This window comes from Hippopotamus amphibius, chromosome 1, assembly GCF_030028045.1.
Source record: "Hippopotamus amphibius kiboko isolate mHipAmp2 chromosome 1, mHipAmp2.hap2, whole genome shotgun sequence".
Classification (NCBI taxonomy): domain Eukaryota; kingdom Metazoa; phylum Chordata; class Mammalia; order Artiodactyla; family Hippopotamidae; genus Hippopotamus; species Hippopotamus amphibius.
In genome coordinates, this window is record NC_080186.1 from 167,200,957 (window position 1) to 167,221,508 (window position 20,552).

Genomic DNA, 20,552 nt, shown 5'->3' on the forward strand with positions numbered 1-20,552 from the left:
TACTTTAATGCAATAGTAGTCTCACAAGTAGGCCCTGATAGGGGGTGGCTGACCCCCAGGGCCTTTATGTGGGAGTAGATGTGTTGTCAGGCCCCTGCAGAAACACCTGGAGGAAGCCTCCTGCTCTCTGGTCAGCATGTGCTCCCCTGGCCTCAGGGGCAGAGCAGACCCAGCCCACTCATTCAGCCAGGATAGCCTCCCTGAGCCCTTAGGCCCACCTGCCAGAGGCCTCAGCAGCTACTTGGTTGGAGGAGAAATGGAATTATGTATTTGCTACTATTACTAAGCTTTACTTTGATATTATCCAGCGCATATTTTTATGGCTGCTAATCCTATTGAGAGAAAAGGGCAGACTTTTGAGAGGAGAAACTGATATCCTTCTGATTAGAAAGTACTAAATTTTTCTGTGCTAATATTAGATGTTGTTTTTGAGCTTCATTATTTTCTTTAAAAGAATAGTCAAGAAGTACATATTATTCTCTCTGTTTATAAGATACGCCAATGACAAATGATCTACTAAAATAATGTGTCGACCTGGGGGCAGCACTTGTACAGCAGGTAAAGGGCCCTAGAAGGATTTAGCATCCCCTCTGCGCTCATAGGTCTGAAGTGTCAGGGAGCATCCCAGTGGCTCATGCTGAGTGTCTCCACAATAATCCTTGAAATAATTGGAGGCAGCCCGGGGTGTCATGGCCTTGAATCATTAGTTGGTGGAGAAGCAGGAACGAACCCACGTAATGAGGCACCAGCGAGAGAGTGAAGACCCACTGAGAGCAGCAACATCGGCCCCCTCAGTGGGAAGACGCAGGGAGCCCCGAGGAGCTAGAGAAAGGGACGAGGGAGCTCCGTACCGGGAGGAAAAACGAGGGCCCTGGCGACAGAGAATAAGACAGATGTGAACTGGAGGGGCTTTAGGCAAAGAACAGGAACTTGGGGATAGGAATATATTTGGAGGAAGTGCTCTAAAACAAAACCATTTTGTAAAAGAAACTCTCCCAAGGGCGAAAATCCTATCGTGCTTCACATTTTTGTGCAGCTTCTCTTCTCAAGAACGTCTCTGAAATAACACTTCAAAGGCCAGTTGAGATATTTTGATAGGGCAAATAGAGGCAAAAAGAAAAAGAAGGGATTCTTATAGTTTTATTACAGCCAAAAGATGTGCAAGTTAGAACCCAGGCTTTTACAGACACCCTAAATTCAGTCTCAAGGAATTTCTAGATGCCCCCTCATGTTACCGATAAGGAAACCGCAGCTCACATGTGAAAGAGACTTGCTTTGGGAGAATCCAGACAGAACCCAGGTCTCCCACCCTAATGCTGTCCACAGTGTCCACTCATTCTATTACTCATTGTGTCACCATGTCTATTTCTTTAGAACCATTGATTTCTGATTATTCAGATCTCTAGCCAGCTGGGTCCCTGTAGTGTCTTCTTAATCAGATTCTGTCTTTCACCTGGCGTTTTCCACAGCCTGCTCTGTGCCAGGCCCTGTGCTGAGCTCTGAACAGCAGAAGTAGAACCTGGTCCTTGCCCTGAAACCAGAGAGACCACAGTATGCCTGCCCTGGAGCTCTGAGTGACTGTGAAATCCAGCTGTGGAGGCCCTGCCCCAGGGCCTGCTCTTCTGTCTGGGGAGCCACAGGAGCAGGGGCCCCCACTCTTACGTTGAGAAGTGCCGAGTGCCAGCAAGCAGCTAGAAGAAGGTCAAGGTCAGCAGGCTGGGGGCCCATTTTAGGTGGAGGAGGCCTGTGGGAGGCCTCAGGGAGAAAGCGCTAGAAGTCGTGAGTCAGGTAGGTTTGCTGTCATCATACAATGTAGAGGGAGCACTGGGATGGGTGCACTCGCACCCGGCCAACGCCAGCTCGGTATACACTTACATCAGTAAAACCAAGCGGCTTCTTATTTTTCAGTCCTAGCTATTTAACCTGTCAGTAATTCCAAATGTCTGAACTGAGCGCTTACTATATGCCAAGCCCTTCACATGAATCAGCTCATTTAATCCTCCAAAAAAAAAATCCTGTAAAGGGCAAACCATTGTTATCCTAATTTTTAAATTAGAGGGGAAAGAGAGTGGGGAATTTGCCTGGGATCACACAGCTAACAAGGCCAGGAGCCCGGGGCTGGGTCAATGTGAGGTTTAACCACGGGTTACTTGAAACCCAGACGTGGTCAGGGTTCACTTGAGCACTAGGATGGGTCCACTCGCACCCAGCCAACACCAGCTCATTCTCACACTCCCACAGCAGGTGCCTTTCCCACCTAAGGGTTCAACAGAGCTGAGTTCAGTGGGTTGGGGTCTTATTTCCTCCCTCTGGGGTCTTTTATGAGACTGGGGGCTCCAGAGGAAGGAGCTGCCTCAAGTAGGAAGCAAGAATGAAAGTCCTGGCAGCTGACTCAAATGACATCTGTCACTGTCGGCATTTTGTGGCACTGGGAAAATTATCCTGAACTTGGGGATAAGGCCAAAGGAGGGTTGCAAGTCTTCCCCGTGTCATATGGGAACATCTTTTAACAGGCCCACCCAAAAATGATATACTGATCCATGCTAGGGAGTTGTAGCTCTGTTCAGTTCATTATTTTGTGTTCATCAAAGGCCCAGACTACGCAGTTACATGTTGACTTGTAGATCTGCTTTCAGTAAAGATGCAAACTATTTCTTTCTGGTGGAAAAAATAACCCCCAAAGAGTATGGTATTCTTGCTCTTGTCCATCATTACCCAGTTGTGTGCCTCTCCTGGCCGTCTCGTCCCACCTTCTCTCTCCAATGCCCTTATACCACTGCCAGCTCTCCTTTACACCAGCTTCACCCTCCTGTGTCCCGCATCACTGAGTTGAATAGATCTTTAACACTGCTCATTTTGTATCCTCATCCGAGTCCTGTTTTCAAGTTTTTGGAAAGTATACTTTGGCACTTAAGTTCTTCATCCCTGACTGGAAATGACTACCTCCAGAAGCCCTGCTCAGAGACATTGGACCATGTGTAGCATCCTAGTCTGTGCTTTCCTCTGGTGCAGAATTGGTTAGAATCAAACTCCTCAGGCACAATGAGAGTCCACTGAGGGTTAAAGGTCCTCCTTTCCTCTCTGTGTGCCAGGCATTTCTGGCTTTGACTTAGTGGTGTTTTGAAGCCAGTTTGTCAGACCTTAATTTAGTATCTATGAGCCATACACAGAACAAGTTACGTTACCTTCTGGCGATGGGTAACCATATGTTTCTGTTAAGCTTTGGGAGCTGGAAAATTGGTCAAATGTTTCCGAGCTGGTCAAACTTCTGCTTTCATGAAGCACACAGCAGTCTTGGCTTAGGCTGTGCTGTGTGGTCTCCGAGAGAGTGTCACGTCTGCCCAGCAGTCACCTGAACAATTTCAGGGGAAAAGGCCAGAGGAAGGGAGCAGGGGGGCCACTGAGAGACATCATAATTGAGGGAGGGGGTCATGGATCAGATGTCCATGCGTGAGGAGTGAGTTTGAGATTCGATGTTCAAAGATCCAAGCAGGGCCTCCTTCTGTGATGTTGTAAATCTCCAGCCCTCTGAGAAGTTGGTAATTGACCTCCTAGCTGCATATTCTTGGGATGTGTGAGCAGCAGAGATCCTACCGGTCAGACCTGCTGATGTTTGTATCTGTCCTGATGTTGGAGAAGCTCAGACTATGGACATCTGAATCCTCCTGGCCTGATTTCCTTGAGGCAGGGATTGTATTCCTGGCTGAGCAGATTATCCCAAGTCCAAGGGATTTGGGGTGAGACTCATTCAAATCTAGGCTCTACCACCTACAGCCTACTTGCTGTCTGACCATAGGCATGTCACTGCTCGACTCGTTTTTCCCAGTCTGTAAAGTGGGCACATATACATGCCACAAATACATTCAGAGTGAGCCCTGTGTGTCTACTCATGGGGCTGTTATGAGGATTAAATGAGGATTGGGTGAGCTCATGTAAGTGTCAGTCATGGTACCTGGCCCTTGACATGCAACAGTAAACTGGAGTTTACTGTTTACTCAGTAAATAGGAGCTACTTTAAGCATCAGCCTCTCTGGCTGGGTACTGGAAGCACACATCTCCCTGGAGGAATTGCAGATTCTTTCCAACCCTTGAGTGTGAATGAGACTGTGCAGGGCAGAGGTGGACCCAGGGCAGCCGTGGCACCCAGGGCACCCAGAGGGTGTGGAGGTTGCCACCAAGAGGGCCAGTGCTGAGGGCCCAGGAGAGCTTTTCTTGTCCCGACTGGCAGCCTGCAAGGTGTGAAGAGCCTTGTGCCCTGTGGCAGTGTTTGAGGACGGGCCCTTACTGCCAGGCGTGGAGCTAGGGATGCTGAACGCCAGGAGATGGGGACTCTCTCCAACACTCAGTTCCCAAGAGCTACCTGGAGGCTTCCAGGGAACCAGAGTCACCTCACTTCCCTGGGAGTACAGCTGGGCAGGGTGGCAAATTTGGCTCTACAGACTGGTTCTGCCCCCGTGAAGTCTGCCCCGGACTCTCCCCTTGCCACCCCCTGCTCTGTACACAGGGCTCCAGGCCCCTAGGCTGCTGTGCTCTCCCCAGGGCTCTGCCTCCTGCCCTTCAGGTCTCAGGTCAAATCTCACCTCCTCGAGAAGGCTTCCCTGACCTCAGATGGAAGCTGGCCCACTGCAGCACCCAGTTTAACTCCTTCCTATTCTTTTCCCCAGCCCACATTTGTCTTGTGTGTGTGTTTGCCTGCTCATGCTTTCGTGTGTCTTCCTGCACTGTAATATCAATGCCCCGGGGACGGTATTCCAGTCTGCCTTATGTCCCCAGCACCTAGAATAGGGTCTGGCCCATGGGAGGTGCTCCGTGCAGATTTGTTGGATGAGTAGGTGGATGGAGAGCCGGCCAGCAGTCACTCCTGAAATGCCCTGTTGTTACCACCCACCCCATCTGGTGTGTAGAAACTGCCCTGGTTCAGACCTGGGTCTCTACCTGGCTTTCGCACAAACCCAAATTCTGCAGCCACTTCTAAGGTACTTGCATTGTCTCAGCTATGACAGAGTCAAAGTTTACCAGACATTCTGTCTCCAGACCACCTTGGGCATGTCTGGGGCTATGAGTTATCTTGGAGGAGGTCAGGACAAGTACTGGGACCGTTGCCTTCAGCGCCTGGCTTATACAGCCCACGTAGCTACACTTCTGTACACACAGCACTCTTCCAAAGGCAAGCCCCCACTTTAGGTCTTTAAAAAACCTGACCACAACACAGGACGTGGGCTGCAGCTTCCTGGTGGATCCATATCGATGCCCAGAAAATAAAGCATATAATCTGTGTGTAAGGGGCTCTGTCTGCCGACAGGTGGGCCCTTCACTCCTATACAAATACCTTCTGTCTGCAGACGCTGGAGGCCGCTGCGGTGCCAGGCAGGGGCCCACGGCGGGCAGCAGTGAGGCCATCAGCATGCGGGGCGGCCAGTGCTTGAGGATTCACATGCCGTCTCTCGTCTTTCGCGTCCACGTCCCACCCTTCTTGGCCTTGGGCCCTGCAGAGTGTGCAGCCACTGTAGAGCCAAGCTGTTGTCCCACTGTGGTTTGTGGTGGGTGGGGCAAGGGAGTGAGGGTTTCGGCCCCCCAGCCCTTTGCTGGGAGACTGTGGCCTGCAGGAGGGGGCCTAGACAGTACTGGCCGCGGAGACCTAGGATGACCTCCGTAAGCCAAATAAGGGGAGGGGGGCTGTCCGCAGTAGGCACGCTGAGGACAAGTTCTTGAATGGAATGCTGCGCTGGGCAACCATGCCCGGGGGCAATGAGCATCCCAAAGGGGAACACGAAGGGGTTTCCCCTCGGGTGCCATTCGGGGCACAGTTGCTGAGAGGGGGACGCTCATTGGTTTACTTTGCGTGAAGAACCAGTTAAAGAGACTGCGTCAGAATTTGGGAGCAAAACAGTTGAATTGTCTGTGGTCAGCGGTGAGAAAACAAGGAAGGCGGCTTCGTGCTCTGGACGAATGAGGAAGGCTTGCTCCCGCCGATCCCTTTCCTGGGGTCGGGAGGGCCCGACTCGACCCCTGCTGACCTCCACCACCGCCAGATCCCTGGTGTGCAGCAGTCAGATAGAGACTCCTTACCTGAATCGCAGAGGGGGGCGTTCGCACCGACTGATACAAGTGGACTTGCTGCTTCTGCCACCATAACATTCCCGTAACAATTCCCATGTCTGACCTTGTTCAGTAAATGTAATTAGTGTTGAAAAGCAGCTTATTTGGTGAGATGATCAGTTTCTAACCTGGGTAAACGACGTTCTTTATGACTGTAAATTAAGCACATTATATCTTTTTCAGGCATCATGGTCATCCTCATAAATACTGTCGGCGGTTGCTGGCAGTCTCACTTGGTTACCTTTCCCATTACTGTCTTATCATCACCCTGGTGGGAGTGGGGAATTCATTCTGTTTTAATAACAGGGAGGAAGTGGCGACAAGGGGCTCGTGTAATGAGACCACGCTTGGCCGGCATCTTGGTGGCCAGGGCCGGGACCCCAGGCAACCCCCGTGCACAGCATTCTCAGCCTGTCGTGGAGCCTGCTGGCCACAGCCTGGGAAGGGCAGGTGCAGGGCTTTCAGGCTACTTTTGTCTTGATTGCAAATAATTAGGAATCAAATATTTGCCAACAGCCCACTTCCATGTCAGAGAGAACCTGAGTGTTCTTGGTGACTTTGATGAGCACAGGTTGGCATGAGTGTTTTCTTAACACTGACCCCTCAGAGCACAGCCTGGGAGGGGCCCTCCGAGCCACACCTGCAGGATAATCACACGTGGGCATCGGAGGCACCACGTGCAGCACTGGACCTCAGAGGTGTTGGCGGCAGCCTGAGAGTGTGGGTGTCTCAGAGGAGACAGGATCAGGTAGAGGGGATTCTCCCCGCCCCCATGCATGGTGTGCTGGCCTTCTGCTGATGCCTGCGCTGGATTAGGTGGTCTCTGAGGGGCCTTCCTGCCCTGCCACTCTTGGTTCTAGTCCCCTTTACCCCAGAGAAGGCCCACCTCTACAGACAGCTGCCTCCCTTCCATGCCACCATCCCTCCAGCTCCCTACGTAGAGGAGGCAAAGGAGATACACCCCTGAACTGGTCCCTGCAGGGGCCCCCCTACCTTCCAATCCCAGCGTCTAGCCTGGGGGTTAAGCACCGAAGCACAGTTGAGGAGAACAGCTTTGAAAACTATTGTGTTTCTTAAATCCTGAGTGGGGCAGAAGCCCCTGAAGACAAAGGCTCTGCACCCATGGGGCCTCCTGAGGCCAGAGAGCAGGGCAGACCATCTCAGGGTCAGTGGATTCAGAGAGGGGCACTGGGACTGCAGATGGCAGCAGGTACCTCGTGGAGGAAATGGACCCCAAGGGCGCATTGGAGCCGACGTACCCAGAGAGAGCACGCCATCAGGGTGGGCAGCACAGCGGGGTCAAAAGAGCCAAAGCAGGAACAGACACCAGAGGCTCAGCAAGTCGGGCTCTGTTTCTGCAGAATGGGGTGGTTAGTGGGTGTCCTTCTCATCACACAGGGAAGTTTATTAAAATGGTGACACAGTGGCCGCCCTTTGTATCCTGGCATTGTCTTAGGAAAGAAACAAAGGCTGACATGTTTAGAGCTGGTTCGTTTCTTCTAGTAGCTGCCGGCACTTTCCAGGATAACCCATTTTCCAACAACCCAGGAGGATTGTGCTAATCAACCACAGTCTGCGGCAGAGCAGCCATAAACAGCGAGGGTGGAGGGCCCCCAGCCCCCCGCTGCCGAGCGCCTCGGCTCCCCCCGCCTCTCAGCCTTGGCAGGAGGGTGCGTGCTGGGGCCGTTGAAGGCCACCGAGCCTCCATGGCGACGCGCCAACAATTGGCAAGGTGGGTAAAGGAGACTCACACGCCCATGTAGGGTCTGCACTTTTGTACTGCTCAGAGATATTTTGACCTTCTAGTTTATTATGATTCAAGAAAAGGTCAATATTTCTTAGCTTGCCAAGGCTGGAAGAATGTAAATGAGTTATTGAATCAAGCAGTTAATCTACCGATAACTGATTTTTTTTCCTTTCAAATCTATAATGATGAAAAGCAGACTTAACCAAAAACAAGTGTTTTTTTTCCTTAGGCATTTTAATCCCATGGGGTCGGAGTTGAGGCTAAAAGTTCAGTCTTGACTGCCAGGGCCATTCTGTCTTGCCAATATTTTGAAGAAGATTTAATTAAAACTTAAAAGCAAAGACTTCTGTGGCCATAAAATCTGCATTCATGTTTTAATTATTTGTGTTTTGATATCCCTTTATAATTCTCAGTTTCCTATCTGTTGCCATTAATGCCACATGGCAATTATCCAGTTTTCTGGACTCTTTGGAGGAGTGTCACATTGGTTTTAGATGCTCATTTGGCTCTCCACCTAAGTGTACCTTTTCAGCCATAAGCCACTCTACCAGCCTCCCTGCTGCTCTGGTGTGTGAGCTCTGGACACCACTGCCTGAGATCATTATGGGCATGTGTTGGGTGCCGGAGACACACAGCAGCATGGCAGGTGTGAGACCCAAAGCCACACAGCAGCTGCTGTTTCTACGGTCTCAGCCTTCTTGCCTGAAGCTGCAGGCTGCAGTATTGTGTTAGAAAGGACTGAGCAGTGGACAAAGGCTGCTGGTGCCACCACTGCTGTTGTGTCATGGAGAACTGCATTCTCCCCAGAGAAACAGGTCAACCTCTGGCCTCCCTGCCTCTGCACCCCACCACCCCCCGCCCCGGATCCTGGACACTTAGAGAACAGTTTTCTCCTTAATCCACAATTACTCCCTAGACTCTCCATGGCTCCCCAGTGCCTAACATATCCGACCAAAACTCCTCTGCTTGGCTCCCTGAGTCTACAAGGTAGACTCGCTACCACACCTTGCTACCCTTATCCCCCCACCCCTGTGCAAACCTCCTCCTCCCGCCAGCCCTCCTCCGTTAGGCAGGCAAATGCTCCCTGCACTGTGGTTATGGGAGCCTTGGCTGAAGCCCTCTGTCCCTTGGGAAAGCCCTCCTCCTGTCGGTCAGCAGGGAGCATTGGTACGTCGCCACCCCTGTGTGGCCCTCTGTTTATTCCTCCCTCCCAGGATGGACAGGGGTTGTGTCTGAGATGCTTGGCGGGAGCCAGTCAAAAAACCTGGGCTCTACACGGCAGGGCCCTGCTTGTAGCACAGCCACCCACCTCCCGTTGGAGGGGCAGGGGCTCCATGGGGGGCCTGAACGCCCAGGCCTCAGCGTCACAGCCTCTGCCCGCCACGACTTGAAAGAGCCGCACAGGTGGCCTGTGGCCACCCCTACCCGGGTGCAGGCAGCTAACCCTCTCTGTCTGTGTGTCTGGCAGGGCTTTCTGGTCACGACGGGCTGCCGGCCTCCTGCCAGAAGTTGTTCTGCGGCCGTGGGAGCAGGTGCACACTCAGCAGGGAGACGGGGGAGCCCGAGTGCCGGTGCCTGGAGGCCTGCAGGCCCAGCTACGTGCCCGTGTGCGGCTCCGACGGGAGGGTGTATGAAAACCACTGTGAGCTCCACCGTGCTGCTTGCCTGCTGGGGAAGAAGATCGCCATCGTCCGCAGCAAGGGCTGTTTCCTTAAAGGTAGGAAGACGGCGCTCTGTCTCTATGCTTGGGTTTGTCATGGATTTTCTCATGCCCTTCTGACAAATGACCTGGGTGCTGAGTCTACAGGTTAAATGTGTTTTTTAAAAAATAGGGAAAGAGGAAGATTGGAGCCTTAACAACATAGCAGCAGTGGCATTTCTGTGATGCGTGTTCATTTGTGTCCACCTCCAGAGGCCCCTGCCCTTAGACCAAGGCCCTGGGAGAGCAAACTCCAGGGAGGCCCACTAAGCCCGGGCTTGTGCAGGCTGAAAAGCACTGCCCAGGTCTCTCGCGCAGGGAGGGCTCTGCCCGGTGCCCGCAGTGTGCACATGAGCCCCTCTGGACAGTGTCTCGGGAATCAGGAGGCCATGCTGTGGAGAGAATGTGGCCAGGTGGACCTCCCCCAGTACGGTGGTTCCCAGCATGGCAGGTACTCCAGCTCTAGTCTAGGGTGGTCGCCTGGCCTGTCCAGGACACCTCTGAGCAAGATGAGGAAGGCCTTGCATGGACAACAGAATGTGTCCGTGGAGTTGGGGCCAAAGGGTTCACACCCTGCACTGGGCTTGTGTGAGAGGGCAATGCCAGCTCTCGGTAGATGGTAAGAGCCTCAAGGACGGCCTGTGGCTCTTGGTGCACAAATATAGTCTCAGCACGTGGCTCAGGGCCTTGCACCAAGATGTCAGCAACTCACAGATGCTCGAGAATATGAGAGTTAGACCGCAAATTCTGTGTCCACGTGGCCCCAATGAATGGTGCATGTCACAGCTTGCAGAATTATCTGAGATGCTGAACCCAGATGGCCACACGTGACTAAATTAGGCGACGTGAGATGGCAGAAGCAGCATGTGGGCAGGTGGGAGCAGGCCCACTGGCCTGAGCCAGGGGACACTGGATGTGGGGAACTCACGTGGGGCTGCATGAGGTCCGAGACCTGCTGCGGGGCAGGGCCAGGAAAGGAGGAGAAAGCCGGGATGGAGCCCCACTGCCAAGTGCCTCTGACACTGACAGAAAAGGGCTTCTGTGTGTTCACAGCCGGGGGCCTGGCGTCCAGGGGGAAGGGCTGGGCTCCAGCTTCACACTCACAGGCACCAGGACCGCGTGGCAGGAGGAGTCACAGCAGAGGAGCCCAGGTCTGTGGGCCTCCTGCATCCCCAGAAGGGGCAGCTTTCCCATCTCACCCACAGGCCCTGGCAGTGGGGGTCCTGGAGCGGGTGGGTCTCCAGAAAGTCGAGTTTATCCTGTGATGGGAAGAGTCTTGGACCGTTTCATGGTCGTGCTTATGACATGAATGCTGAGGTGCTTCAGAAATATGAGGCCCGATGTGAAAAACGAGCCAAAATGAGCCCAGGAAAAATGTCCAAAGCCTGGAAGCCCTGCCCAGCCCAGGCCTGCCAGTGCCTCAGCAGCCGTGAGCACTAAAACACTTGACCACTTGCTCCAGCTTTATTGGCCGTGTTGAATTTTATAGACTGATGTTCCATTCTCCAGTTTCCAATATCCCCCAAACTGCATCTTTCTGAAGGTTTTTATTTCTGCATCAGCGTGTGTACAGCCTCCCTCGCCATCAGTTACTCAAACAGCATTTCTCATTTCACACGGGGGAAAATCAACCGCCACAGAACCTGCCGCAGTGAGGGGTGATGGGGAGAGCTGGAGAGCGGGGCAGATTAGGTCTTGGTTCCGCTTCGTGCTGATTGAATTTATCCACCGAATCCTCCTGATTCATTGGGTTTTTCACCGATTTTGTGAATTCTCGCCCACTTGCTGTGGCAGAGCCACTCTGCAAAAGTTCCCTTTTCAGTGGAGGGGGGTACCTGCAAGGTCCCAGAGGGGCCTGAGGCTGCAGCCCAGCTCTGTGACCTTAGGTGCATGACTCCACCTCTCTGGGCCTTTTCTTCTGCTGTAAAAAGGGGCTATTGGCAGTTCCCACCTGCCCTCTGGAGAAAAGTAAATGAGATGCAGCACAGAAACCACTGAGCATGGGCTGGGTACATTACACATGTCGGGTATTGACACCTGTTGTCATCACTTATCCAATCCAATGTGGCCTCAGCCTGGAGCAGAGAGATGCACAAGCTACGAGGGGAGTGCAGAGGTCCTGGGCCCTGACAGCTTGCTGGTAGAGGGACAGTGGGGGAGGAAGGTGCTGAGAGTCAGGGCCTCAGGCCATCCTGGAGATGCCCACCTGAAGCTGGGGGTCCCCCTTCTGCAGACCTGGCCCCGTGGGTCTGGACCCCACAGAGAAGCCTTCACTGCGTCTGGTTCAGTGTCAGCTCTTGTCCCTGGAGGCAGGAGGGCCCCCAGCCTCTTCTCCTCTAGCATTTCCACAGGGAAAGCCCAGAAAGACAAGAGGCCTGATCCCTGATCCCAGGGCCTTGGCAGGCAGGGAGGCAGGCCAGGCCTAGAAGGCTGCTTTGGGAGAGCACTTCTTCGCCAGAACCATGGCTCCAACAGGAAGCGGGAGGTGATGGATTGACAGAGAGCTGGGGCGGGGGGCAGGATGGGATTCTTGGCAAAAAGGAGGTTGGGTGAAAAGGACAGCTTCCTGCAGTCCTCACCCCAAGATGGCAGCAGAGTATTTAATGCCATCTCGAGCTCTATTGATGACAATTTGTCTTTCATCCCAGATTTTCAGGGAGTTATTGATCCAGGAAACTTAACCCCTTTTTTCCCCATGCAAACAAAAATTCTAAAATCATCCGTGTTTCATTCTCTTTTCCTACCAGACTTTACAAAGAGAAATTATGACTTCATTCTCTGGAGCTTTCTCTGACCCCAGAAGTTAGGATGGTCCTTATGGGGTCGAAGTGTGTGGAGCAAGGGGGACGTGGTGGTGGGTTCCTAGATGAGGCCACCTCGGTTCAGAGCACTTGCTCTGCCACCAGAGCTCCTGCGCCCTCATGATGGGGAGGGAATTCCCGGGGAGCGGGGGTGGGGAGTTCCACCTGGGAATATATGGCGCTCACCCCTCTACAAGGGAGAGAGGCAGCATTCGAAGCCCATGTACAAGAAAACTTGTGGTATCACATTCCTGTTGCTATGGCAATGGGATACCTTGTGAACACAGAATGAACTACAACATCATTTAGGGATCATTAGTTGGTGAGAAAATCAAAACTGAACTCTACAGCCTTGCTTCAGCAGGCGTTGGCAGCTTCCATACCAGCTCTCCTGAAGTCCCAAGCAGGGTCTCTCTCTCGCCGAAGTCAGGGGGATGAGGGAGGTGGGATGCTGTCTGTCTTTCTCCTTGGGGCAAAATTAGAGTCACATTTGTCCTCAGCACCAAATACCACCAGTGAACATCAAGATAGTGGGTGGCTTTCTCTGTACCTTTAACTTCTTCTAGTGTTTGTGTCTTAAAAGTTATCTTGTGACATGGCATTCCTATTTGTGTAGTAGTTGTCACTTTTAAAATGATTTTTCTAACTCAGTTCTGAATTCACGCTTTATCTCCCACGCTGTTGGAGAAGACAAGCTTGCCACTCAGCCATCACTCACCATGCCAGGCTTGTATTATCGCAGATGATACAGTGTCATAGTTGGGCAGTTTTCCAAACCAACCATGAAATTATGGAAGAAAGAAGCCTGTTAGGGGTTCAGTTATAAACAGACCCTTAAGCTTCCTCATCCTACTTGGAGTTTGTAGGTACATTTTGGTGCTTCAGAGGGGAATTCCCAGGCTTATGAAATCAGAGGAAATAATTGCCACTTTTTATTTTAAAAATTAAACATACTATAGGCTCAGTAGCAAACTTTTTTTCCTTAAGTGTTACTAAACAGGGGAATTAAAAACCCAACCTTCTGTTACAAGATAGCAGAGCAGATAGATCTTGCTGCCAAAGACTTCTTTTCTTCTTTTGGGTGTTTCGTCGTTGTAGTTACTTTGCATCTTACTGCTTTAGAAACATACATTGAGTCCCACACCTCCAGGGCATTTCCACACTTAGACAAGTCTCTTCCCCCGTGCCAGGGAGAGCTACTCACATTCCCAGCTGTGTCAGCCCAGCCTCAGCCAGAGACTCAGCTTCCCAAGGTGTGGGTGGCTGCGGGCTCAGGGCTGTGGCAGTGACAGGCATCCTAGGAGATTTGGTTTCACTCTGCTGGAGTGGTGCCTACATCAGGGAGGTGCTGAGGTCTGAGGGAGCATCTCGAGGAAGGCCCACGCTGAGGGAGCAGGTGGCACAGAACCAAAGGCACCAGCTTTACGTCAGCCATGGGGCCATTCCACGCCACCGTGGAGAAGGCACATAAGCTCTCTCTGTCTCATTTACTGTCTGTAAAATGGGAACGATGATAGTGCCTACCTCCTAGTGTGTCGTGAGCATAGAATGAGCAGTGCCAGGCGCGTCGTGAGCACTCTTCTCTAAGCAGTATCAGCAGTGCTCAGGATGATGGTGATGTCATTGCAAACATCAGGGCACAGTTGAGGGGCAGTCGCTGTAAGAAGCTGTAAGAACCCTGCCCCCATGTGACCACGCTGGATATGAGCTTAGAGGTCAGGGGTGTGGATGCTCTGTGAACAAGGGGAGAGAAGAACATTTGTCCTTCATGTTTATTAAATGAATGACTGGAATTTGACCTCCAAATGATCAAACGTCTATCACCTTCTCCAACTGCCTTGCTTTTTGAAAAGAGATATAGTGAGTCATCCAAATTCGCCCCGTGAGCTAGTAGAGGTGGAAGAGAAGCACCAAGAGCTCCTGATTCCAGGTCTAGAGGAAGGTTCTGGAATGCATGAAAGGCTCTCAGGAACTGTCAGTTGAGCCCAGAGGAGGGATTGGTCCACCTGAAGATGAGAAGGGGAATGTCTAGGGAGGAAGCTGGAGAAGAGACATTTGAGGTGAATCTTGAAGGGTGAATGAGGGCATCCTAAGATGCAGGCATGAAATACCTGCAGCCTCAGGACAGACCAGGTGATTAGAATGCAGGTCTTGTGGTGGGGAGATGGTGAGGGAGACTGTGGGTAAATGCAGACAAGTGGGTAACAGTGAGGCCTGTGTGCCAACCTAGGTAGTTTGAACTCAAGCTGACTGTCAGATAAGATAATCCAACTTTCCCATTTCCCAGATGGGAACCCGGAGGCCCAGAGAGGTCAAGTACCTGCCTCAAGTTCCACAGGCTCTGCCGCTGCAGCTCACCCTTCTTAATCACCCGCAGCTTTGGGGCTCTTTTTGATTTGGTCCCACTAAGGCATGTTCACAGCAGATGCAACTGCTTTATCTTTTTTTCCCCAGGAGACTTTGTGGAGGGATGACTCAGGCGCCATGGTCAGTGGGAGAGGCCTCTGCTGCTAGGCTGGGCCTCCCTGCTGTGCAGGTCAGCAAGAGGCCCAGCTGGGAGCTCCTCCAGGAGAGCTGGCTCAGTCATTCTGAACTCACAGGGCCTTGACACACCAGAGCACCAGACCACTTCGTCTCCCCTAAGGAAAGAGTGTGAAACTCAGTATCTCCCAGAGCTGCCAGAGGCGCCCAGAGACGAAGCCACAGGGCCTCTGGGGTGTGCCCTCCATTAGCTTGCTCTGGCCTCTGGGCACTGGCCTCGACTTTCTCTGCAACCCCCCTTCCTGTTTCCAGTTTCTTCCAGTTGTCCTTCCACTCCTGGCCCCACCTATATTCTGTCCAAAGGCTGCTGCTGCTTCCCTAGCCTTTGCAAAGGAATCTCTCTGTACCCTTTCTGGCCTTCACTTTGAGCTCCACAGAGGGGGATGTGGCCATTTGCCACCAAGCTGTCTCACTTCAGAAATATTGGGCGCTTTATTGAAGTATAGTTGATTTACAATGTTATGTGTACAGCAAAGTGATTCAGTTATACATCTATATATTCTTTTTCATATTCTTTTCCATTATGGTTTATCACAGGATATTTAATGTAGTTCCCTGTGCTATATAGTAGGACCTTGTTGTTTATCCATCATGTATATAAGAGTTTGTATCTCCTAACCCCAAACTCCCAACCCTTCCCTCCACCCCCGCCCCCGCATTGGCAACCATAAGTCTGTTCTCTATATTTGCAGGTCTGTTTTTGTTTCATAGATATTCATTTGTGTAGTATTTTAGATTCCACATATATTTGATATCATATGATATTTGTCTTTCTCTTTCTGACTTACTTTGCTTAGTATGATAATCTCTGGGTCCATCTGTGTTGCTGCAAATGGCATTATTTCATTCTTTTTTTTTTTTTTTTTTGCTTATTTCCTTATTTATTTATTTAATCTTTATTGGAGTATATTGCTTTACATTTCATTCTTTTTTTAATGGCTCAGTAATATTCCATTGTATATATGTACCACATCTTCCTTACCCATCCATCAGTGGACATTTAGGTTGTTTCCTTGTCTTAGCTATTGTAAATAGTGCTGCTATGAACATAAGGGTGCATGTATTTTTTCAAATTAGAGTTTTATCTGGGTACATACCCAGAAGTGGGATTGCTGGATCATATGGCAACTTTATTTTTAGTTTTTGAGGAACCTCCATACTGTTTTCCATAGTGGCTGTACCAATTTACATTCCCACCAACAGTGCAGGAGGGTTCCCTTTTCTCTGCACCCTCTCCAGCATTTATTATTTGTAGACTTTTTAATGGTGGCCATTCTGATCAGTGTGAGATGATACCTCACTGTGGCTTTGACTTGCATTTCTCTAATGATTAGTGATGTTGAGCATCTTTTCATGTGTTTGTTGGCCATCTGTATGTCTTCTTTGGAGAAATGTCTATTTAGGTCTTCTTTCCATTTTTCAATTGGGTTGTTTGTTTTTTCACTATTGAATTGTAGGAGCTGTTTTAATATTTTGGAAATTAAACTCTTGTCAGTCATATCATTTGCAAATATTTCCTTCCAGTCCATAGGTTGTCTTTTTGTTTTGTTTATGATTTCCTTGCTGTGTAAAAGCTTATAAGTTTGATTAGGTCCCATTTTGTTTACTTTTGCTTTTATTTCTATTGCCTTGGGAGACTGACCTAAGAAAACACTGGTGCACTTTATAGCAGAGAATGTTTTGCCTATGTTCTCTTCTAGGAGTTTTATGGTGTCTTGTCTTATATTTAAGTCTTTAAGCCATTTTGAGTTTATTGTTGTATATGATGTAAGGGTGTGTTCTAGATTTGTTGATTTACATGCAGCTGTCCAACTTTCCCCACACCTCTAGCTGAAGAGACAGAGACATTGTTGAATGTCCAGTGAGCGCCAAGGCTGTGCAGGACCTGAGGGTACCGGTATGATCAGGATCCAGGCCTGACCTCATAGAATTACAGCCAAAGGAAAGGCCGGGGTCTATTCCCCAGCACCCCCACTCTCTGGGCCGTTGTGTGGGGCTGCTCTAGCCAGAGACACCCCAAGATCCCGAGGACCAATGGGAGTTTGCAAGGCCATCTGCTTCTTGCAGTCTTCCCCGTAGGTTCTGCCGGCATCAGTGCGTCACTGACAGCCTCCCAGCACAATGGCCCTCGGATCCCAGTCATCCCATTTATAGTATCTCCTTCCAGGAACAAGAAACATGACTTAAAACAAACATGTGTCCTCTCTGGATGTTTCCTCTAGGTTTTATGCAAGAAAATGTCCTGTGTGAGTACCCTGCAAGTGTGCAAGAATGCTATCGGTTCAGCCTGTGTGGTGTGCTTCACAGAACCACCACACTTTGGATGAATTAATTACATTCCAGTAATTAAAAGTTGCTAATAAGTTATTGAGCTGAGAAAATCTCGCACTGCATTGATTTCACTTATGGAAACAAGTCGCAGTCTCCAAGGCCCCCGTGATGTTCCCTGTTCTTTCCTGGCACCCCCTCCTTCTTATTCCAACCCCTCCTTCTCTGGGTCCACTGACAGGCTCACACTCTTTCATTCTAAAGCCAAAAAGAGCTGGCTTCGTCCCAGCATCCCTAAAGGCACCATTTCACCTCTCCCCTTCCCCCTCTCCTAGGCACCCGAAGCCATGCCTGCAACTGGCTGCCTCCACTTCCCCAGCTCCCCAGCGCTCTGCCCACCAGGGTCTACGCCTGACGCTTGTTCCCATTAAGATCACTGTATCCTTGTAAATGCCAAGTCCAGGTGGTACTTTCCAGATCTGGTCTTACTATATCCTTCCAATAGTGGTGTCCATCAGTCTTCTTGGTCCAGCCCTGCCGCCTGACTCCTCACAGGCCCCCTAGATGTTCTCCCAGCTCCTGGTAAGATAGTTCTTCAAACCCACCTTCCACGTGGCTTTAGGAGTGAACCCTCCAACGGGTAACTCTGACCACGTGCTCTCCTGCTTGGACCCTTGCATCCGTTCATTCAGAGAACATACACTTCCTATGAGTCACGTCTACGCTGGGCACTGGGGATACAGTGAAACGGACAGGATTCCTGCCCTCATGGAACATACAGTCTTGTGGGGGAGATAGTAAACAAGAGGTGAGGTGTCTTGGGTGTTGACAAGCGCCATGGAGAAGAAGAAGACAGGGAAAGAAGTTAGTGAGAGCATCTAACATGAGAAGTGACTTTTGAACAAAGGCCTGAAGAAGCTGGGAGGTTAGGAAGGGAGGGATTCGAATATCCAGGGCAAGAGCATCCCAGTGGAAGAATTAGCAGAGGCAAATACCCTGGTGCGAGAGCGCTCCTGGCACGTTTGGGGATCAAAAAGTTGCTGGAGCAGAGCACAGAAAGGGAGAAACATCCAAGAGGTGAAGGGACAGACCATCCAAGTAGGGCCTTGTCAGCCCTGAAAGCCCAAACTCTTAGCCATTGTGCTGTGTTGTCTTTCTAGTTTCCACCACCCCCAACCAGGGATGGCCTTGAGGGGACCTCCTTCTTCATCACCACCCCAGAAAGCTTGAGGGGTATGCAGTGGGCTGGAAAAGACAACCTGTTCAGGAGCTCATCACCAAGCATTTCTAGGTTTAACTGAGATAAACCTATAGGGCCCAGAGGATTTCCTGCATGAGCCCCAAGCTGCCCAAGGTGCCATCAGAACTTCTAGCAAGAGCAGGGTCCTCCCTCTGTTATAACCTCTTGTTAGCTTGCGTGTCCTCACTATCCTAGGTGTCCTTACGCGGGGGGGAGTGTGATTTGTCTTTTTATCCTTTGCTTATTGGAGCTGTTCCATTCATTTCTTAGATGAATGCACAAATTGATGATTCTCTGTTATAGGCTCACACCGTCCCTTAGAGGGCCCCACATGAGAGGACGGGAAGCCCTAGCTGGAGGCCCTCCAGGCAACACAAATAACAGGGTCCCAGCAAAGGAGGCGGTGGGTTCATCCAGAGGACCCTGCTCAAAGAGCGAGGGGATGCATGTCAGTGGCTGCTGAGGGAGCATGAGGAAGGAGGGGGCAGCAGGAGGTGGTGGCGGGCGTGACATGGAGCCTCTTGCCCCCAGGCTTCCCTGCAGGAGGCTGCTTGAGGAAGGCCCTGCGTGGAGAGAAGGGTGGCCCTTGGTTCAGGCTGCTTAGCACCATTTAATGGAGCCCACAGCCAACACTTGAGAGGCTTTGGATGATGATCAGGAGTTGAATGTTTAATTACTGGAGCGAGAAGAAGTTGACTTGGGGCTTCTTTAAGGTTCTCCCTATTGCGCCTTCAATTAAGATCAAGGCCCCCATGTAGCAACCGCTAAATGACACCACATATTGAATCTCTGTGCTCAAGCAGTTTATCTAATTATCTGTGTGACAAACTCAGCAGCTGTCAGACCAGCCACAACTCAAATATGTTGACTCTGGGTCCCTGCCTGAAAGTGTTTCCTGCTTGCTAAGAGGCTGAAGGCAAGGGCTTTCTCACTCTTCTGTACCTGTGGAGTCCCTTTCAGGTTCTTCTGATCCCTGATAACATAAGGAGTCAAGGGGCCCAGTAGCTGGGAGGACCGTGGGTACATGAGCCCAGCGAGGCCTGCAGGTCAGCCTGTTCTTGGTTCTCAGCCCTGCCCACCCCCGGCTCACCTGCAGCCCCTGCGACCGGCGTGGGTGCCCAGAATTTGCACCTGTTTTTCTGGGTAGGGAAGCAATCTACCAGTTTGGGCCATCTTTCTTCTCCAAAGAGAGGTAGGTGCACTTATCACTGTGCCAAATTAACTGAAATAAATCAGGGGAGTTGGGGGGTGAAGCAGACCCACAGAGTGACCCAGGGAGAAGCAGGTGAGTGCTGACCTCCCTCGGCAGGGCGGGCTCATCAAATACACAAATACAGACAACTCTCAGCCTGTGGAGGTGAGTCCCCACCCGGGACGGCCAAGCGGCAGAGCTACAGAAAGCCGGGGCCCAGCCCTCTGCAACGTCCTGGGGCTCGGGAACCACTCGTGTTCCTGTTGTGGGTGGACTTGTGCCTGGCCCTGTGCCAGGTGCCATGGAGGAGCAGGGTCCAGAACATGGGGTGTTCTCAAAGCTAATGAGGGCGGAGCTTCACAGCAACCCCCAGACTTGGGCACTGGTCCCTGCCAGTCCTGCCCTCTGCCTTTCTTCTTCTTGTGCTCACTTCTGCTTTGATGTGTTCTGATCCCTCGTTAATGAAGGTAATTAGAGTGAAACGACTTTCAAAAAGCTCCCCTAAATGAAAGTAGTAAAATCGCTTTGCTTGCAGGTAATTAAAATCACCCGAGGCAATGAACTCTGTCCACCTGCTATGAGCAGGGGGTGTGAGTTGTGCGTTTGTCTGTAGTGGGAAGGAAGGGCTCACCCGGCGACCTGGCAGACGTGTTTGTTTACACGTCTTCCTCAGGGAACTGCGTCCCACTGCCTGTCCCTTCGTCTATTCCTGCCCACTTTGGTCCACTGAGGAGTGGCCCTCAGGCCTGTCCGCAGCGGTCCAGCAAACGCCTCTGTCAGCCCCGCTTGCCTTGTTCGTTCTGCCCAGCTGAGTTCTTTGATCCTCTACCCATACTGCGTGCTCTCTCTCCCTCTCTCGTGGGTAGCTCACTTACTCATTCCTGTTTCTATTGAAATATAGTAAGGTCAAGGTCTTTTTTAGAGGCTTTGCAGAGACCTTCACCTCACCCAGTCAGGTGGAGCTT

General features: G+C 51.1%; 1 protein-coding gene across 1 annotated transcript in view; it reads left to right on the forward strand.

Moving 5' to 3' along the window:
• The window catches only part of FSTL4 (follistatin like 4), a 394,347-nt gene that overhangs the window by 172,091 nt on the left and 201,704 nt on the right, over positions 1-20,552 (forward strand). Inside the window, exon 3 of the mRNA XM_057735151.1 lies at positions 9,315-9,563. Within this exon, the coding sequence (XP_057591134.1) occupies positions 9,315-9,563 (249 nt within the window). The remainder of the gene's footprint in view (positions 1-9,314; positions 9,564-20,552) is intronic.